Source organism: Peromyscus californicus, unplaced genomic scaffold, assembly GCF_007827085.1.
Source record: "Peromyscus californicus insignis strain IS unplaced genomic scaffold, ASM782708v3 Scaffold_11__1_contigs__length_118956290, whole genome shotgun sequence".
Lineage (NCBI taxonomy): Eukaryota > Metazoa > Chordata > Mammalia > Rodentia > Cricetidae > Peromyscus > Peromyscus californicus.
Genome location: NW_026294402.1, coordinates 10,870,065 through 10,887,333, shown reverse-complemented (window position 1 = coordinate 10,887,333; position 17,269 = coordinate 10,870,065). Strand labels below are relative to the sequence as shown.

Genomic DNA, 17,269 nt, shown 5'->3' with positions numbered 1-17,269 from the left:
GGTAGAACAAAAAGACTGGGACCCTAGTGGTGGAGTGGCAGGCTGGGAGCAGAAAAGGTAAGCTTTATTCTTTATAGAGGACACAAGAGAGAGAGGAAAATGTGACGGTGGAACAAATACCAGGGATTCTCTTCTGTCCTCTCCAGTACACACGTGGAACACACTCATTTAAGTACCAAAGGGAAAAAAATCACCAAGGCCATCTAACAGGAGCAAGGCTGCCCGGAAAGAAGAGTCAGTAATGTACGAGTTCAAAGTGCAAAGATGGCTGGAGAGTCAAGAGTGGACATGGAGTCAGACCAAGTGAAGAGAGCCCGAAGAAAGGGAGAGTGGGGAGAAGAGGGGACAGAAGAGTTGAAGGCCACGAGGTGGAAGAAAGTGGGATGTGTTCACCAGAGTGAGGGCGAGCTTAAAGAGCACCGTCCACCCTGCCTTCTGCTGAGGAGAAACCTTTGTGCAGCTTGTAACAGTGTGTGTGGGCAGATGGGAGTGAAGTCAAAGTGGGAACCCCTGAACAAGGGATAAACACAAACCCAGATTCATTATCACAGACTCTTGAATGCTTATGAATGCTACTTTTTTATCTGGGAAAAAAATCTCATTTATTGCCCCTCATTCGATTCCAGTTAGCATACTTCAGTGGTTCTCAACGTCCACTTTTAAAGAAATGGACTTTTGGAAATAATCACCAGCATTCTTTAAAGAAAGGGGGTGGGATAGAAAGCACATTTTCATTCCCTGTAAAGCCTTGTAAAATTATTTCAAGTGATATTTAATGAATTGGATTTTTATGACATTCATTTTGAGATCTTTAGTGTTTTTTAAATTATCGTGTCTTGGACCAATGAGATGGTTCAGCGGATGAAGGCTCTGGCCACCAGCCTGATGGTCAGAGTTTGATCTTCAGGCCCCAAATGGTGAGGAGCAAACTGACTCCCAGAAGTTGTCCTCTGACTGCCACGTGTGTGTGTGGCACCTGCATGCCCCCCCCATACACACATACACAATAAGTCAATAAATTAATGCAAATTTAAATTGCTGCTTCTCGTCTACTACTACGGTAATGAGAATGTCCCATTAGACCACATGCTAAGTAAGCATTTGTGAAAGATCTTTTCAAAGTAGGAGAAGTGGACTGCTAACAGTTAACAACTATGTCTAGAGAGCCTTCACAACTCAAATGTTCTCATCAGGGAAACGGACACCTAAACACTGAATGAAAACTTCTGAGAAGAAGCTGCTTCTGGCGGTGAGTGGAAACTCCTGAAAGGGACCTGTCTGCAGACATTATTGACTGATCAGAATTTCAGGACTGTGGAGAGATTGGAAAGTTGCAGGTCCAGAGGCTAATGATCTTCACTTGGGCTGAGTTCTGGCCCTCCAGAACAGCTATTCCTTGCCCTCCTCTGTGTTGAAACTAACATCGTGTGATAACAGATAAAAACCTTTTAGGATCCATTGACTTAACAGGCAACTAGTTTCTGCTAATTCGAAAGCTAAAGTGTCACCAGGCAGCATCTTGAGCCTATATGAAAGCTTTCTCCATCTTCCTTTACCTGCCTCTCTGATGTACTCGCCAATGTGTTTGGTTTGGTTTGGTATTCCCATGCAGGATTTCTCTGCTTAACAGTCCTGGCTGTCCTGGAACTCACTCTGTAGACCAGGCTGGCCTCTGCTGTGGAGTGGTGAGATTAAAGACATGCACCACCATGCCCACCTCACCAATGTGTTTTAAACTTTCCTTACTTTATGACTTCCTCTGTTCTTTAAAACTATAAAAACTGTAAAGCTGCTTCCACATTGGAACCCGAAATTTTGGGTAACCTAAGTCTGTGTTCCTGGGCCATGGCTGCCCTACATGGCTCCAGAATAAATCATTTCTTCTATCTCTTAAGATGAGATCTGTGGTTTTTGTGTCAACAACAAATACCTCCAACATATGCTATTGTCATAATAAATGTCTATTATAGGAAGAAATATCAGAGCATGTGTGGAACCACAGTCTAGAGTCCTCATAGAAACCCTGGGAACATTAGAGCCCTGCAATTTAGAGAAGCATCCCCCCTCCTCCACTACAAACCAAGTTCCTCTAACGTTATTCAGAAAAAGCCAGCAATGCAGCCTCGGCCTCAGCATGCTGTCTACCCAATGGTTGTCACTAATACTATAGTTAAAATGAGAGCTGTGTTCAAGTGGCACCTTCAAAATGACTGATCCCCGCAGGGGATTTTTTTTCTCTCCTAGCAACTAGACACACCTGTCCATACCCTCTGATTTTCTGGTTCCCCTGAGGTTAAATCAACACTTTAAAAGTCTCCCGCGTCTACCTACTATCTTGTGATCAAATAATAATGCCTCAAGGTAATGCTGGAAGCCCTATGGTTTGTCAAGCCTTCTTGGGGAGAAACAGAGACACAGCTTTTGAACAGGGTCTAGCTGACTAAGGTTTGCAATTTGCAAAGCTCCTGGTCCATGCAGGATACTTTAGGCTTATACTCTCTAGTCATTGCCCTTCAGTGAAAGACAGTAAGATGGTGACAACCACTGGTGCTGGTCTCCTGGTCTCCGCAGTCATGTGATCACTTTCCTGGAGTTTGATGGGGATTGGGTGACCCACCACTGATAAGGAGTGTACAGGAGAAGTGATGGTTGACTTTCTAAGACTGTGTTATAAACCCCTTTCCCTCTTTCTTCCTCTTTTTTACTGCCGCCCTATCTGCTGGTGTTTCTTTTGTGAGTGAGAACTCATGAGAAGAGTCTGTGTCTGCAAATGCTGATTAGACTACAGCATCTGAGGCCTGTACTGGAGCTTCCTCCATCCTTCAGGAACCTGCCTCCCAGATGTTTCCACCGAGGTATGTTAAAGGTGCTGTGATTTCTAACTTTCTTTGTTCTGTTAACATATAAAAATGCCATGAACCTGTTTCTGCGCTGGAACCTGGGTAACCTAGCCCCATGTTCTCAGGCTGTGGTCACCCAGAGTTTGCTCCAGAACAAACTAGCTCTCATTCCCTTGGAACAGAGAGGCATTTTTTTGCATCAACACTTTCCTACCATTTCATTCCTCCCTACCTTCCTCTTCTCCTCTTTCTCCCCCTTCTCCCTCCTCTCTCTCTCTCTCTCTCTCTCTCTCTCTCTCTCTCTCTCTCTCTCTCTCTCTCCTCCCACTTCCCCCTCCTCTCTCTCCCTTTCCCTCTCCCCTTTTTTCTTTTCACTGGAACATAAGATAAGAAGACTATATGTGAGTGATTTTCCTTAAATAACAATAATCATTTTTCTTCAAACTCTGGGCTTTAATCTAGATGGTTATATGGAAAATTCAGTGTGCTAAGCAAGTTCTTGTTTGTTACATTTATGCCTTGAACTGCATACTGCTTGACTTTGCTGCCCCAGCTTTTGAACACTCTAAGACACAGGAGGAATTATTTTCTTTGATGCTGTTGCTTTTCATCCCTGCTCCCCACATCCTTTTTCTTTGTTGTTTGGACACCTGGCAGTGTTTTCCTGTTGCTGGAAGGAAATGATTCAGGCTGTTCCTCTCCAAGAGGCTGAAATGGCCGGCACCCTAGCAGCCTTGCTGGGTGCCATTCCAGATTTCATGTCCTTTGGGTCAGTGTTATCTGACACTATTCCTGGGGGATGTGAACAAACATCTACTGTCCCCAGACAAGGGACCAACCGCAGACCAAAGTAAGGATACCACCGCAGTCTAACCTGGTGAACCACTAAGTTTTATGGGGGTTATTTATAGGAATATGGGTGATGGGTTACTTACAAGAGTAGACAGCTGCAATACCCCAAAAAAACCACCCCAGCACGGGAGACCATTCACGGAAACTGGAAACCCAGCGCTTACCGCACAACTTATAGACAGCTCAGCAGGTTGAGGCCCTTCAGCAGGTCAGAGCCTCTTCAGGGTCGCGCATCTTGTTTGAGAGTCTTGCAGCTTTCCTACAGCTTCTCTGTGGTTGAGAACGGAGAGGCCGACTGGATCTGGTCAGTTTTAGGAACCTTGTGAAGCCTTTGAGTTGTTTATTTCCCGAGCCCAAGAGCTTGTCTGCAGGATGGAATGTTCACCTCCCCTTAGAACACCCAGTGTTTCACACCCTTTCTGTGTCTAGTGTCCAGATGCTGTTGGTTGGGCGCGTGGTTTGAACATGAGGCTTGCGTCTCAGAGAAAACTACTACACACCTCGGAAGCCCACACAGACCTTGGAACACATACACGCAGGTCTCTGCTACAATACTGCTCTTCCCAGGTGGAGACAGATCGATCATGCTTAACTACGGTGACTCATCCATAGTCACACACGCGGATTGTCCTCAGTGAAGTCACCCTGGAGCTCTCCCTCATCCCACCAACTGTGCATCTCCTAGAGTTTTCAAGACTCTGCACACACTTGGCCTCAATTATACTTTTAAAAACATCTTTGTGTGTCTGTATGTGCACTGGGAACATGTAGAAAACCAAGGAGACCAGGAGATGGTGCCAGGTCTCCTGAAACTGGAGTTCCAGACAGTTGTGAGTCCCTGTGTGGGTGCTGGGAACCAAACCCTGGTCCCCTGAAAGAGCAACACATACTCTTAACCACCAAGCCCTCTCCAGCTCTCAACCTAATTTCTTTAAGACTGATTCACATTGCTCCTTCCATTTCTAGGATACCATTAGTCTAACGGTCCCTCTCCTGACTTCCCACACTTTGCTCCCACTCTTCTCAGGGTACCCCCTAACAACACTCAGATGAACACATTTTATAACCTTTGCACAAGCTTCCCATCAGGTCCAGAGTGGTACGTGATGCAACTCGACACACGGTTATGATTGGGGTAATTTCTAAAAACCTGGAGCAGGAACTACATCCTCTAAGTGATAAAGACTGTAAGCTGGGCTTTTATAGCAAATGAGGAGGTGTGGAGGAAAAGAAAAGATGGGAGAGCCAGAAAGAATGAGAAACGGGGGGTGGGGGTGGGGGGAGAGGGAGACAGAGGGATTCCCACAATGCTACTGGAGGAACCACCACCAACCCCGCCCCCCACGTGCTCCTGCGCATTCTGGGGTCCACGTGCACCATACGCCCACGCTTGGCTTGCTGTTTACTGCAACCATAACCATCTCAGGAGCTGAATACTCGCAACTTCCTGGTCACAGCCTCACCCTCTCTTCACCAAAGAGAGAATACCCCTGCTGTGGCTCAGGGGCTCAGGAAAGCCTCTGTGTACCCAGGAACATGAGTGGACGGGCCCGAGTGAGGGCACGAGGCATCGCCCCCAGCCATGGTGCCAGGGAAGAGGGGCGTGCCCCAGGAGACCTCATGGTGAGTGTTTCTCCCTCTTCTCCCTGTGTCCAGCCCCACAAGGCTTTCCTGTGCATGCCTCTCTTCTCTGACTTCTCCAGGCTTCCCAGGGTTCCCACCTTTTTCTTTCAAGTGGATACCATTGTTGAGAGCCGGAAGTGCAAAAGACTGGATAGGAGGTGTGTGTGGAATTGCCTTCTTTCTTAGCTTTAATTCAGTTGATTGTAAATTGTTTGTGAAAGAATGAAGAAGAAAAAAAAGAAAGAACAAACGAAAGATAGACAGTCAAAGCCTTGAAGTAGCCCCACTTGCCTCTTACAGCGTATTACCTCTCATGGTCCTGGTAACTGGTAGTAGAAATTGTATCAAATTCAAATGTGGCTTGGATTCCGCTGCTGTTGGCTGAGCAAACACTTGGAGTGTGGCAGCTTGCTGGATTTGGATGGTCAGACAGAACCAATCCTGAATAACAACTACACACTCACTGTTTGGAGAAACTCTTTTGTAGATTGTGACCATTTTACCTTTGTTATCATTTAGTGTCCTCTTGACTTTGCTCTTTTTTTTTTTTTTTTTTCTCAAAAACAGGCCAAGATACAATAATTTCTTGGGCAAAGAGAACTTTCTGCAGAGAAAATATTAATGGCTCCTGTCTTATCCTGTTACGAACTAGTTTTGGTTCAGTTCATTTACAGGGCCATCCCTATGCTCAGGCGCCCACTTCCACATCCTACACCTCTGGGGTCTAATACTGTTCTCTCACGGTCAAGTGCCAGCGGGCTCATGCTTAAAACACGCAAAGGGAGCGCTCCAGCTCCTTCTTAGCCTTTTGTGGAGACTGACCACCTCCCTAGTCCCTCCAGGGTTTCTTCCTCTTCATGTTTTCTGCTCCTGGATTGTGGTAATCCACGACCTGAGACATAATACCATTCTTGCCTTTTGTTAACCTTGTGGGTTGTGAGTTGATTGACATGTGAGCAAACTTTCTGCTTTGTAGACCACATCTGCCAGTCCTGAGGACAGTCAGGCATTGAGCAGTGGATCGAGCGCCATTTCACAGTCACGTAAGTGCAGCTGGTCTGTTTCCCCACCCCCTTCAGCCTGAGCGGAGCCGAAGGACCCACCAAGCCCTGAGACACAGATTCATCAACTATTCTGCCCCCCCCCCCCCCCCGGGTCCTCCTCACATGTTCATTGTGGATTCTCTGAGCTTCCTGGTCACCCCTGAGACACAGGAATCCAGATGGGGAAGGCACTTTTCTGATTCTGCTCAGGGAATAATTTTGAAATCCCACCACCCTTGAGACAGAGTTTCAGAGCCCAACTAGCCTCAAAGTTACTGTATTCCTCAAGAGGACCTTGATTTCTGATTCTCCTGCCTCTGCCTCCGGACCCTGCAGCCCTCCAGTACTTACCACCCAATTTATATGGTTCTGGGGATTGGGTTCAGGGTCTCATGCATGCTAGACAAGCACTTTGCCAGCTGAGTTACACTTACCAGCCCTTGAAAAACACATTCCAAAAACACAGAACACAAATACCAAAGCCCTCATTTACAGGATGGGAGAAACCCCACCTGGGGATACATCAGTTCTCCCTGCAAAGCCAGGTTCAATCCCAGGACTCTTGCCCACTCTAGGTCACACAGCTTGAGTCGGCATGCCAGGTGTGTTGGGTTTTGCTTGGGCTGCTGTGAGGAAGTGCCATAGACTGAAGGGTTTAAATAAGAGACATTTGTTCTTCCTAATTCCAGAGGGTTGAAATGAATCTGAGAACACAGTTCATTTCGTATCCCTGGGTGAAACTTGTCTACCATGTCCCTCATTCTGACCACGGAGTGACGTCATTGATTTCCAGGTAGTGCGTAAGCTGTAGGCACTGAGGGGCCCATGAACTCTCAGAGTCCATCTCTGGTGTGGCCCTCTGTCCTGAGTGGGGCTTTCCAGATCCATGTGCACAGTCCTGGGTGATCTGAACTGCAGTGAGAATGTACTGTGCGGACACAGAAGGTCTGCTCTGAGAGGCAGCATGTTGCCCAGTCTGTTCCTGCCACTCAAACACCATTTCACGCTTGTGAGTGACACAGGTGGAAAAAGTTCATCTTTGAAGACAGACTGACTTTTTGTTGATTTCCCTAAATTACGGTAATATACATAGAACCCAATTTTCCTCATTTTAACTCTTATGTTTGTTTTTCCAGACAGAGTTTCTCTATGTAGCCCTGGCTGACCTGTTTGTGAAGACCAGGCTGACCTTGAACTCACAGAGATCCACTTGCCTTTGCTTCCCAAGTACTATCATTTTAACTTTAAGTGTACAGTCCTGGGGTTTTAAACCCACTTACATTGTACAGTTACCAGTGCCATCCATCTCTGGAACTCTCTTGTATTGTAAAACTGAAACGTATTATTCCTTAAACAACAATTCCCCACTTCCCAACCTCCCAGTTTCTGAGAACCACCTTTCTGTAATAGTTTAGACTTTTCTGTTTGTTTGTTTTTCAAGACAGGATTTCTCTGTGTAGCTTTGGAGCCTGTCTTGGAACTTGCTCTGTAGACTAGGCTGGTCTTGAACTCACAAAGATCCACCTGCCTCTGCCTCCCAAGTGCTGGGATTAAAGGTGTGGGCCACCACTCCCTGGCATAGTTTCAACTTTTTAAAAACAAGATTTGATTTTATGTTTAATTATGTGTATTTTATGTGTCTATGTTTGAGGCCAGAGGCATTGGATCCCCCTGAAGTAATTGTGAGCCACCCGATGTGGGTTTTTGGAATCAAACTTTGGTCCTCTGCAAGAAAGCAAGTACTCTTAACCACTAAGCTGTTTCCCTGGCCCTGGTAGTTTGAAATTTTAGAACTGTCTAAAAATCACTTGAAATCTAGATCAGTGAGAGATATAGATGATTAATTAAAATTAATGCAATATCTGAAAATTACATGAAGGCTTTTTTAAATTGGTTTCTTTGTTGTTGTTATTGTTTTAAATCTTCCTGAGAGACTCATGTCCAGGGAGAAGGGTCTAGATGGAAGTTTGGAGCAGGTGGAAGGAGCATTTGGGGACACTGCACACAGTGACTACATCACAGGACAGGTGAACTCAGAGCCCAGATGTTCAGCACACTGATACGAATTCTATTTTGCCATAAAGTCCTGGGTTTTGAGGGTTTAAAGTTATCTTCTAAGTGCTGAAGACATTTAAAAAGCTACCATCTCCTGTACTCAATTAACCAAGTCACTCAGACGGTGACATTTATTTCAGTGTGATGAAAGGTAAATGGTAGAAGCTGAGGGGGACCCTGTCTTTTCTTAAGGAATAATCTATCGTGATTATTGATGGTTATGCCTGGGTGTTTTCTGTTTTCACTGGGGAAAGTGAGAGATCTCCCTGTCCTAGCCCGGATCTCTTCAGAGTTCAGTCCACCTAGAACAACAGGAAAGGAGGGGATTGTCACTTGCTAGCATGTGGGACTGGAACACAGGGAGGGAGCTGTCTCCTGAGCCAAGAAGAGGAAGTCTGTGGTACTGTAAAAGCTAACACTAATATTTCTAAGTGAACATCCCAGGCTTTCTCTGTAATTTTCAGTGTTGAGACTAAAGTCTTCTGTGTAGTCCGGGATGTGTCAGCAGTCAGGTGCATCATAGGAAAACCCGTCTTGACTGTTGGTGTGGTTTTGGTGTACAGGGTGACACAGTCCACCATACTGTGACATCTTCTTGTTCCAGATGAGGTTGGTGTCTCTTCTGATGATGGTGGACGGACCTTCATGGAAAGAAGAGACAAAGTCAGCCGGGACTTTGTAGATTTGACTGTCTGTACCAGGGAGAAGATGGCACATGTGAAAGATTGTAAAACAGGTAGCCAGTCTCTTGTTACTTTTTAAAGGTTACCAAGTATCGCTCTGGAATTTAAATCCCTAGTTCTAAAGAGGTAAGTTTATTAATCACCTGAGAGCTCTTGACTGAGCGTCTGCTCTGTTGAAGGCATTGTCTAGGCATTTGGAGTGTCAGAAACAAAACTGTTTTCCTCAAACCACATCTCACTTTTAGAAAAGATACCCTCTTCTCACTTAGGGAAGTCACAGGAAGCTGTGTCTTCTCTTTCCAACCGTTACCCTACGTGGAGAATCAGCCTGTGGGGATTTTAGCTGTAGAAAGGAAACCTCAGACAATGGGGATACTTCTTTATTCAGACTCCAGGCTCCTTCCAAAATTGCATACACAGGTGTGGGTTGCTGGGAAGCAGGATCTGTGGTTTTCTTTGGATTTGCAGGAAGCTTTGTGGCTCCCTCCTTACTAATGGGAATTTCTGTTTTTGTTTGTTTGTTTGAATTTAAAAGCAGCAGAATAAGAAATAGATGTTATTATCCAGCAAGCAGCTGTACAGCTGAACTAACGTTTCACAGGAAGTGCTTCCCTCCCTGTGCACAGGCTCTCTGGGTCCATTCTGCTGTGCTTGGGCTGGAGAGAGGGCTGGGTAGTGAAGAAGAGCACACACCACCCTAGCAGGCTGACATCCAGATCCCACTGCGCATGTCAGGCAGCTCACAAACACCCCTAACTCCGGGTCTAAGGAGTCGCACCCCCTTCTAGCCTCCATGGACACCCGCACACCTGCGCATATGGCTGAGCACACAAATGATAGTAAGTCCCTTTTAGCCCCTCCCACGATGAAGCGCGCTGACTTAGATACCTTCCTGACCTCAGCACTGATGGTGATGGCTGGTGCAGATGATCTTCAGTGCCCTGCCAGTTCTGACAGTCCAGACTGACTTTTCTCAGTCCAAGTGATGCCAGGCTGAAATGTGTTGTTGCCATTCACTAAGAATCTGGGAGAACAAATTTTTTTCTTAAGCAAAAATGACAATATCTTTTGCCTCTGCCAGACACATGTATCACAGGCCTAGGCTGAGGGAGCAGTAAGGTGTACAAGTACCATTTATTCCTCATACCTTGGGAATTGCATTTCTACTTCCTCCATGAAAAAAAGCAAAATAGTATATGTGTGGTAGAAAGATACAAATTTAGTCATTTTCTGTGAAGACAAGTGAGAAAAAAGTCATTAGTACCCTCCTGGATTCTGTCCTGGGGAGGAGCATGTGACATCTTCTTTGCAGCCAGCTGGGCTCTGGTCGGCTCTGATTTTGTCCTGCAGATGTTTAAGCTGTGAGCAAAAATGTCTATAGGGGAAGGAATTCCAGGGAGCACACATGGACTCCATGTGCCTGTACAAAATAGAAACCCCAGTCACGCTGCTTCTGTACAGGAGTTCCTGCTTCTGTCTCACGGCCTCCCTCTACCTCTTTGTGGGATATACACAGTGTTCTAACTACTGATGGAACTTCATTAGAACTTACTAAGTCCTGGTTCTGACTATCTCAAGTTTCTTAGAGGTTGGAGTAGTATCATTCATGGTGAGAATGGGCTAGGCTTCTGTCTTGGTTGTGTTTGTGATCTCAGAGCAGAATCTAAGACTGTCGGCTAACTGATCTGGGTCACAGAGACTCATCTGGAAGGTATCTCTCGAGGGATCCAGGCAGTCGCCTTCAGATGCTGCTCTTCCCGAGCTTGGAAAGTCACATGTGTTGTTCTGTTTTCAGAGGCCTGCTGTGTACACGAGCTCACAGTAACTGCCAGTGGTATTGCCAGGTTGAAAATGCAAGCATTTATCCCACACCACTGATCAAAAGCCCTGCTTTATAGCAACCACAGTCCATGTACGATTTTTAAAAGATGATTAATATTAACATGGTGTCCTCTTCTGGTGAAATACATCTTTTCTCTTCCCCAGGTTCTAACGGGATACCTGTGCGGCTGGTCACGAATCTCTTTAGTGTAGATTTGCCCCAGGATTGGCAGCTCTACCAGTACCATGTCGTGTGTAACCCAGATTTAGCCTCTAGGAGGCTGAAGATTGCTTTGCTTTATGGTCACAGCAAACTCTTGGACAAGGCAAAAGCATTTGATGGCACCAGCCTTTTCCTCTCAGAAAAGCTGGACCAAACGGTACAGTGTGGTCAGTATTTCACTCTGTGTGTGTGTGTGTGTGTGTGTGTGTACACATATAGTTGCTTATTATGTATGTGCCGAGAAGATCACTGATTTTCTTAGCAATATGAAGGAACATTTCCCATGCTTCTTCCTCATCCCTGCTCCCTTGCCTTGAGAGCTCAAAGGTTTCCTAAGATGTCATCAGGCATTGATGTCATAGATGAAACTGATGCTCCAGCATGCTAAACATTTAAGAGCTGCAAATTCTTAAGACAGATGAACTTGGAAACCTTCCCCAAGCAGGTGAGACCTCCAGAATCACCATTTCCATGGCTCTGGGACTGAATTTTCTCACTGCTCTTGTGCCTGTGTGGCCAAAGAGCTTCATGTCAGTTTCTGAATGCAGAAGCATCCTTCCTTTCAACACTCACTAAGTCACAGGAAAGATGAGTTACTGAGGTCAATTTTAAGAGTGTTTGCAAAACGAGACTATTGAAATAGTCAAATGTTTGATCTTCCTTTACCCATTTTTTTTTTTTAGATTTTTTTCAACATTACCAGTCCTCAACTAGATATCAGTAGGCATTCGTCTCTCAATATTCTGTTTTAAAACAAGATTAGAAGTACTATGAGAAAAAAGAATCAGACTTTAAAAAGTCACAGTAGAACACAGAATTAGATCTTTGATGCTTCCAGTGAGAAAGTTTAGTCAGTGAGTGCAACATTTTAAGTACTATGGTGCCAACAGCATAGGATAACATTGATAGATATAAGTAAGTTCTTGTGATTTTACACAAGAAATGCATTTCTGAGCATGCCTTTATCCTTTTTAAGACCTTGAAATGGATGACGCCAAGTGGTGAGATCTGGTGGCTCAGAACATTGGAATCTGCATTTAGAAATGTTTTTATTCCCCTTCGAATCCTTTGTCCAGTGACACGTCGATAGCAATGCAGCAGTTGAGAAGCTTTGGTGGTGTTACAAGTCACTTGTGTGTCACAGGGATGGTTGGTTTACCTCAGTTGTTCCTAGCAGACCTGGAGAAATTCTTCTGTGCACATACCAGGAATAGGTTCGCGCTGCTCATCTCAATTGAGAACTAGCATGTCATGTGTCAAACACATTTGCGTCCTGGGGCTAAGAGTCAGTGAGGAGGCAGGTGACGGGTAGACTGTAAGACAGTGGCTCGTCAGGGCTGTTACTTTATTCACAGATTAGGTGATACTGGGTGCAGACAGAAGGTTGTTGTGTCCCTTAATTGGTATATGTCCTGTCACTCTGTTAGAGTGGGCATTCTGACGGTGACACTGATTGCTCACTTTTTTTTTTTTTTTAAAGATTTATTGTGTATACAGTGTTCTGCCTGCGTGCCAGAAGAGTGCACCAGATCTCATTACAGATGGTTGTGAACCACCATGTGGTTGCTGGGAATTGAACTCAGGACCTCTGGAAGAACAGCCAGTGCTCTTAACCACTGAGCCATCTCTCCAGCCCATTTGCTCACTTTCTATTGGACTTGGGTATAATCCTCCACCGCTGCCAGTTTCCACCTTTCTACGGTGCTTATTAGGGTTTGAAGAGTCCTTTGCATTGCATTACATTCCGCCCATACTTCTGGAAGCTGCCTTCCAGCTGCCTCATGGCTTTCCAGTGTATACTCCATCTGTCCGATGGGAGGTTCATTCACTCTTATCTATTTGCCACCTTTGTGTACTTAGAAAGAGTCAACTGTGTACTTAGTAGGGTGTTAGCACCGTGTAGAAAATAAAGACAAGTACTACAGGGGTCTTTTTCTTTAAAAGGTTTTCAGCTTAATATCAGAGTCACAAATAAACACAGTGAGATAGAATAGCTTACGTGCCTTGGTAATAATTAGTATTGAATTAGCATTTTTATTATACTAACGTCTATTGGACACTTACTAAGTGTAGAGTTCTATGCTGAGCAGGTCTAAAGAACAGCTCCTTTATGCTGCTGTTTTATCTACCAGACTACATTTGTGACCATGTGCCCTGCCAGGCTCTTAATGGCATTGTGTGTTTAACTCTCTTATCATTCCTGGAGCTCAGAGAGCTTGAGGATCTTACCTCAAAGTCAGAACTCAGAGCATGGTGAGAAGCAGGATGCCTGTGAGAGTTATGATTAGTGTCTCTGGAAGGACCTCAGGATCAGAGCAGGGGACAGTGAGGAAGGGCAGAAGGGAAGGGGCGTATTTGAGAAACTTGGTCATAGAGGTTTAATTAGCAAGGTGTGGAAGTGGCCCTGAAGGTAGGGAGGACTTTAAATGTCCTTTTGAACGTTGGAGGTAGGGAGAAGAGTGTGTCTTTCCTGGACCAGTGCAGCACCACAAGAGAGTCTCCCAGTCACATCCTATTGAAGTTTCCTGAAAAGGGTGGGAAGAAGAATGGAATAGCCTGGGCAGTGTGTCAAAAGGAATTGAATAAAATAAAAGTCCAGAGTGTTGCTCTCTATTGACCTTTGTGAGCGCCTGTGCTCTGTGTGAAGATAAGATCCTGAAGTGCCCTGTTTATCTTCATAGTCCTGTAACTCCAGCTGGCCTCCCTCCCACCTTAGAGATTGTGGAGAAACTTCGAGTGTTGATGCAGCTTCCTCCAGGTCACACAGTAGACTGTAGGAGGCAGCCTCCATAGTCTCTCTAAGCACATGGTATGGTAGTACCAGAACAGCCAGAGTCACATAGAGACATTGCTGTGTGGATGCACTGAGACTTGTGGATTGCTCAGGTGTCGGGATGGGGGTGGGGATGTGTACTGGGAGGTTAGCAGCCTGGAGACTGTAGGGGCAGGTCCAGGAACAGATGGAGGAAATGCAGGAGCAGTTGGTGTTTGGAGAGAGGATCAAGGGGGATGGAGTGTTTGATCTTGGGAACCTGTTGAGAAATACAGTTTCCAACACTGCCTGTTGCCAACTCCCTTCAGCTCCTCTCCCACACCCGTTGTGGTCCACATCCTTTGTCTGAGGTCCCCACGGGGCTGGGAGCAGGATGTCTGTCCCTCCTGCTCCTGTGGATTGGACTTACCTTGATCTTGGTGAGGTCTCTGTAACTTGCCATTTCTGCATGAGTTGTCTGAGACCAGGAGTCTCCCCAGGGCAATACCCCACCCAGCGCGGAGGGACAAGTTCCTCTTTGCATCTCTGCTGTCCAGTTCCTGCTGTAAAAACTGACAGTGTAACTAGAAGGTGGGTGCGAATACGCAGATGCTTGCTAATGAGCTGACTTCTGATTCATCACCCTGTGAAAACCCCCTGATCATTGACTGATTTGTGGATGTTTGTATTTAAAAATCCTGTTCTGAGCTTTGCATGGCTTAGAGGTTTTATTTTGTAGCTGTTTAAAGAGTTATTTTTATTTTTAATTATATGTGTGTGTGTGTGTGTGTGTGTGTGTGTGTGTGTGTGTGTGTGTGTGTGTGTGTGTGTCTTCAGTGGAGAAGAGGGCATGAGATCCTGTGGAGCTGGACTTAACAGCAGCTGTGGCAGCCCAGTGTGGATGCTAAGAACCAAACTCTGGTCCTCTGTAAGAACAAGGAGCCATCTCTCCAGCCCTTGGTGACTTAGGCTTTTCTTTAGTAGAGACTCTCCCTGTGGTCCTTATGTTGCTAAAACAGCTTCATCTTAGGTGAGCCCTAAGGCTTTCACCAGCCCTTTGCAAACTTTTATTAATAGAATGAAATTTCCCACCTAGCTCCCCTGTTTTCTCTGCTCCCCTCATCTTTCTCGCCCTCCTGTCTGGCCCTTTTCCTTGAAGGACTTCCTTTCTCCCATTTTCCTGCTTTGTGAATAAGCTTTTTGAGGAATTTCTCAGGAATTCATGAACTTGGAAGGGGCCAGGCAGTCTGCTACCTCCTAAAGATAATGCACATTGCTTCTCTGTATGTACACACATGGGATTTTCTTGAGGGAATGTCTTTATCAGGCTTTTAAAGTAATTTGATCCCCAGATGAGGATCGGGTTATTCCACACACCATCGCCCCCAGCTCCATCGTTGTTCATGTGTGTGGCTGCTTTAAACTCATGTCTGCGTTCCGGACACTTGAGGATGAGCTGTGCCTTCACCTCCCCCTTTTCCCAGGTCACAGAACTGACAAGTGAAACACAAAGAGGTGAGACTGTCACGATGACGCTCACTCTGACGAGCCAGCTGTCCACAAGCTCCCCAGTGTGCATGCAGTTCCTCAACATCATCTTCAGAAAGTAAGTTGTTGACCTTTCAGCATACAGCCTGGGTATTAACGCGACTGTGCTGCGTGGGGAATGGGTCAGCAGCAGCTCTAGGATGGTTTTTCAAGGACGCTGATAATACTCTGCCTGTAAGATGGCACACAATCTATCTCAGCCACTCTTTGGCCCAAATCCTCTTTACTCAGCCTTATCCCAAAGTTAGGCCGTGTTGCTTTTAGCCTTTCCTTCATTTCCTGTGTGCTGCCGCACTCTGACCCCAGACTCAAGTTCACTGAGTAGGATGGCCAGATGGGGGATTTGTTTCTCCTCTGGCTGGCTGGTTTGGGACTTAGGAGACTGTCACGGGCTGTGTTCTGCCCTGGCTCTATCCCAAGCCCCAGATCTTTCTTCACAGCATGAGTTGGGAAGAGGAGTGGTTGTATGTAAGCTTTCGACAGTCCTTAGAATGGAGTGAGGGTCATGTGATCCATAGTTACCTCGGGGATGAAGGGATTTGACCAGTGCAGAATCCCTGACTCCCCCCGCCCCCCAATACAGCACTGTGTGCGTGCGTGTGTCAGAATGCTGTGTTTGTAACTCTGTCATAGAGATGCCATCTTCTGTTCAACCAGAGACTGAGGGGGAGGAGGTCAGGAAGCTTGGGGCTTTCCAGAATATCTGGGCACATAAGTAACTTCCTCCGTATCCAACATACCACTTCCTAGAGTTAGTCAAAAGCCTTGTCTGGTCTCTTTGACCCTCGGCGCCCTGGAGGGAGGACCATGCTCCACCAGCTGACACGTGGAAGATGCTTTCCAGTGTGTTTCATCATATTGTTCGTTGCGCACTGTTACATACACCCTGACTTTACATATGGGAGACTGGCTTCTGTGACATTAGCAGCCAAGTCACCAGAGTTGGCCCTCTTGTGTTCTGACTCAAAGCTGCTTACATTTCCCTATGCACTGAACACCACCTCCCCTTCCCAGAGGTAACCAGGATAGATAGTTGCCGAAGATAGTGTCACAATGATGTGGGACACCCAGGGAACTTGAGTGGCTAGTCAAGAACAGCCTCTTCCTTTCAAAACAGGGAGGGTCAGAGGGCCCAATGCATGGCATGACTTAATGTTATAGTCATCTAAACAATTACACAGAATTGATTATATTATTGTAGTTAAGTGTATAAAAATGTCAACTAAACCAGGTGGTGGTGGCACATGCCTTTAATCCCAGCACTTGGGAGGCAGAGGTAGGCAGATCTCTGAGTTCGAGGCCAGCCTGGCCTACAGAGTGAATTCCAGGAAAGGTACAAAGCTACACAGAGAAACACTATCTTGAAAAAAATAAAATAAAATAAAAATGTCAACTACATTTTTTTAAACTATGGAATTATAGTTCCTACAAATATATACTCAAGTATATTTAGTGTTTGTTCTAGTGGTGTGTGTTTATGTGTGTGTGTGTGTGTGTGTGTGTGTGTGTGTGTGTGTGTGTACGTGTGGGGGGAACATTTGTCTCCGTGTGTGTGGAGGTCAAAGGTCAGTCTCCTCTGTTGGTCCTCTTCCTCCTTGTATGAGATAAGTTCTCATTCTTGTTCGCTGCTGCTTATGCCAAGCTAGCTGGCACGTGAACTTTGGAGGATTCTCCGTGGCTGCCTCCCATCTCCTCACAGGAGGACTGGGATTATAGCTCTGTGTCCTGCTTTACATGGCTTCTGGAGTTCCAGACTCAGTTTAGTCACTGAACTGTCTCCTCAGCCCCCAAAAGTTGAATTACACTGTGATGAATATTTACCAAAAATT

General features: G+C 45.8%; 1 protein-coding gene across 3 annotated transcripts in view; it reads left to right on the top strand.

The window, feature by feature from the left end:
- Nucleotides 1-5,228: 5,228 nt before the first annotated feature.
- Nucleotides 5,229-17,269, top strand: part of Piwil4 (piwi like RNA-mediated gene silencing 4) — a 38,049-nt gene continuing 26,008 nt past the window's right edge. For 2 of the 3 annotated variants that reach the window (XM_052726918.1, XM_052726907.1), the window contains exons 1-5: nt 5,229-5,315; nt 6,292-6,358; nt 9,018-9,149; nt 11,083-11,297; nt 15,377-15,498. In XM_052726918.1, coding sequence (XP_052582878.1) covers nt 5,229-5,315; nt 6,292-6,358; nt 9,018-9,149; nt 11,083-11,297; nt 15,377-15,498 — 623 coding nt within the window. Of the gene's footprint in view, nt 5,341-6,291; nt 6,359-9,017; nt 9,150-11,082; nt 11,298-15,376; nt 15,499-17,269 lie in introns of all 3 variants that reach the window. The other variant, XM_052726929.1, reaches the window with a different exon arrangement.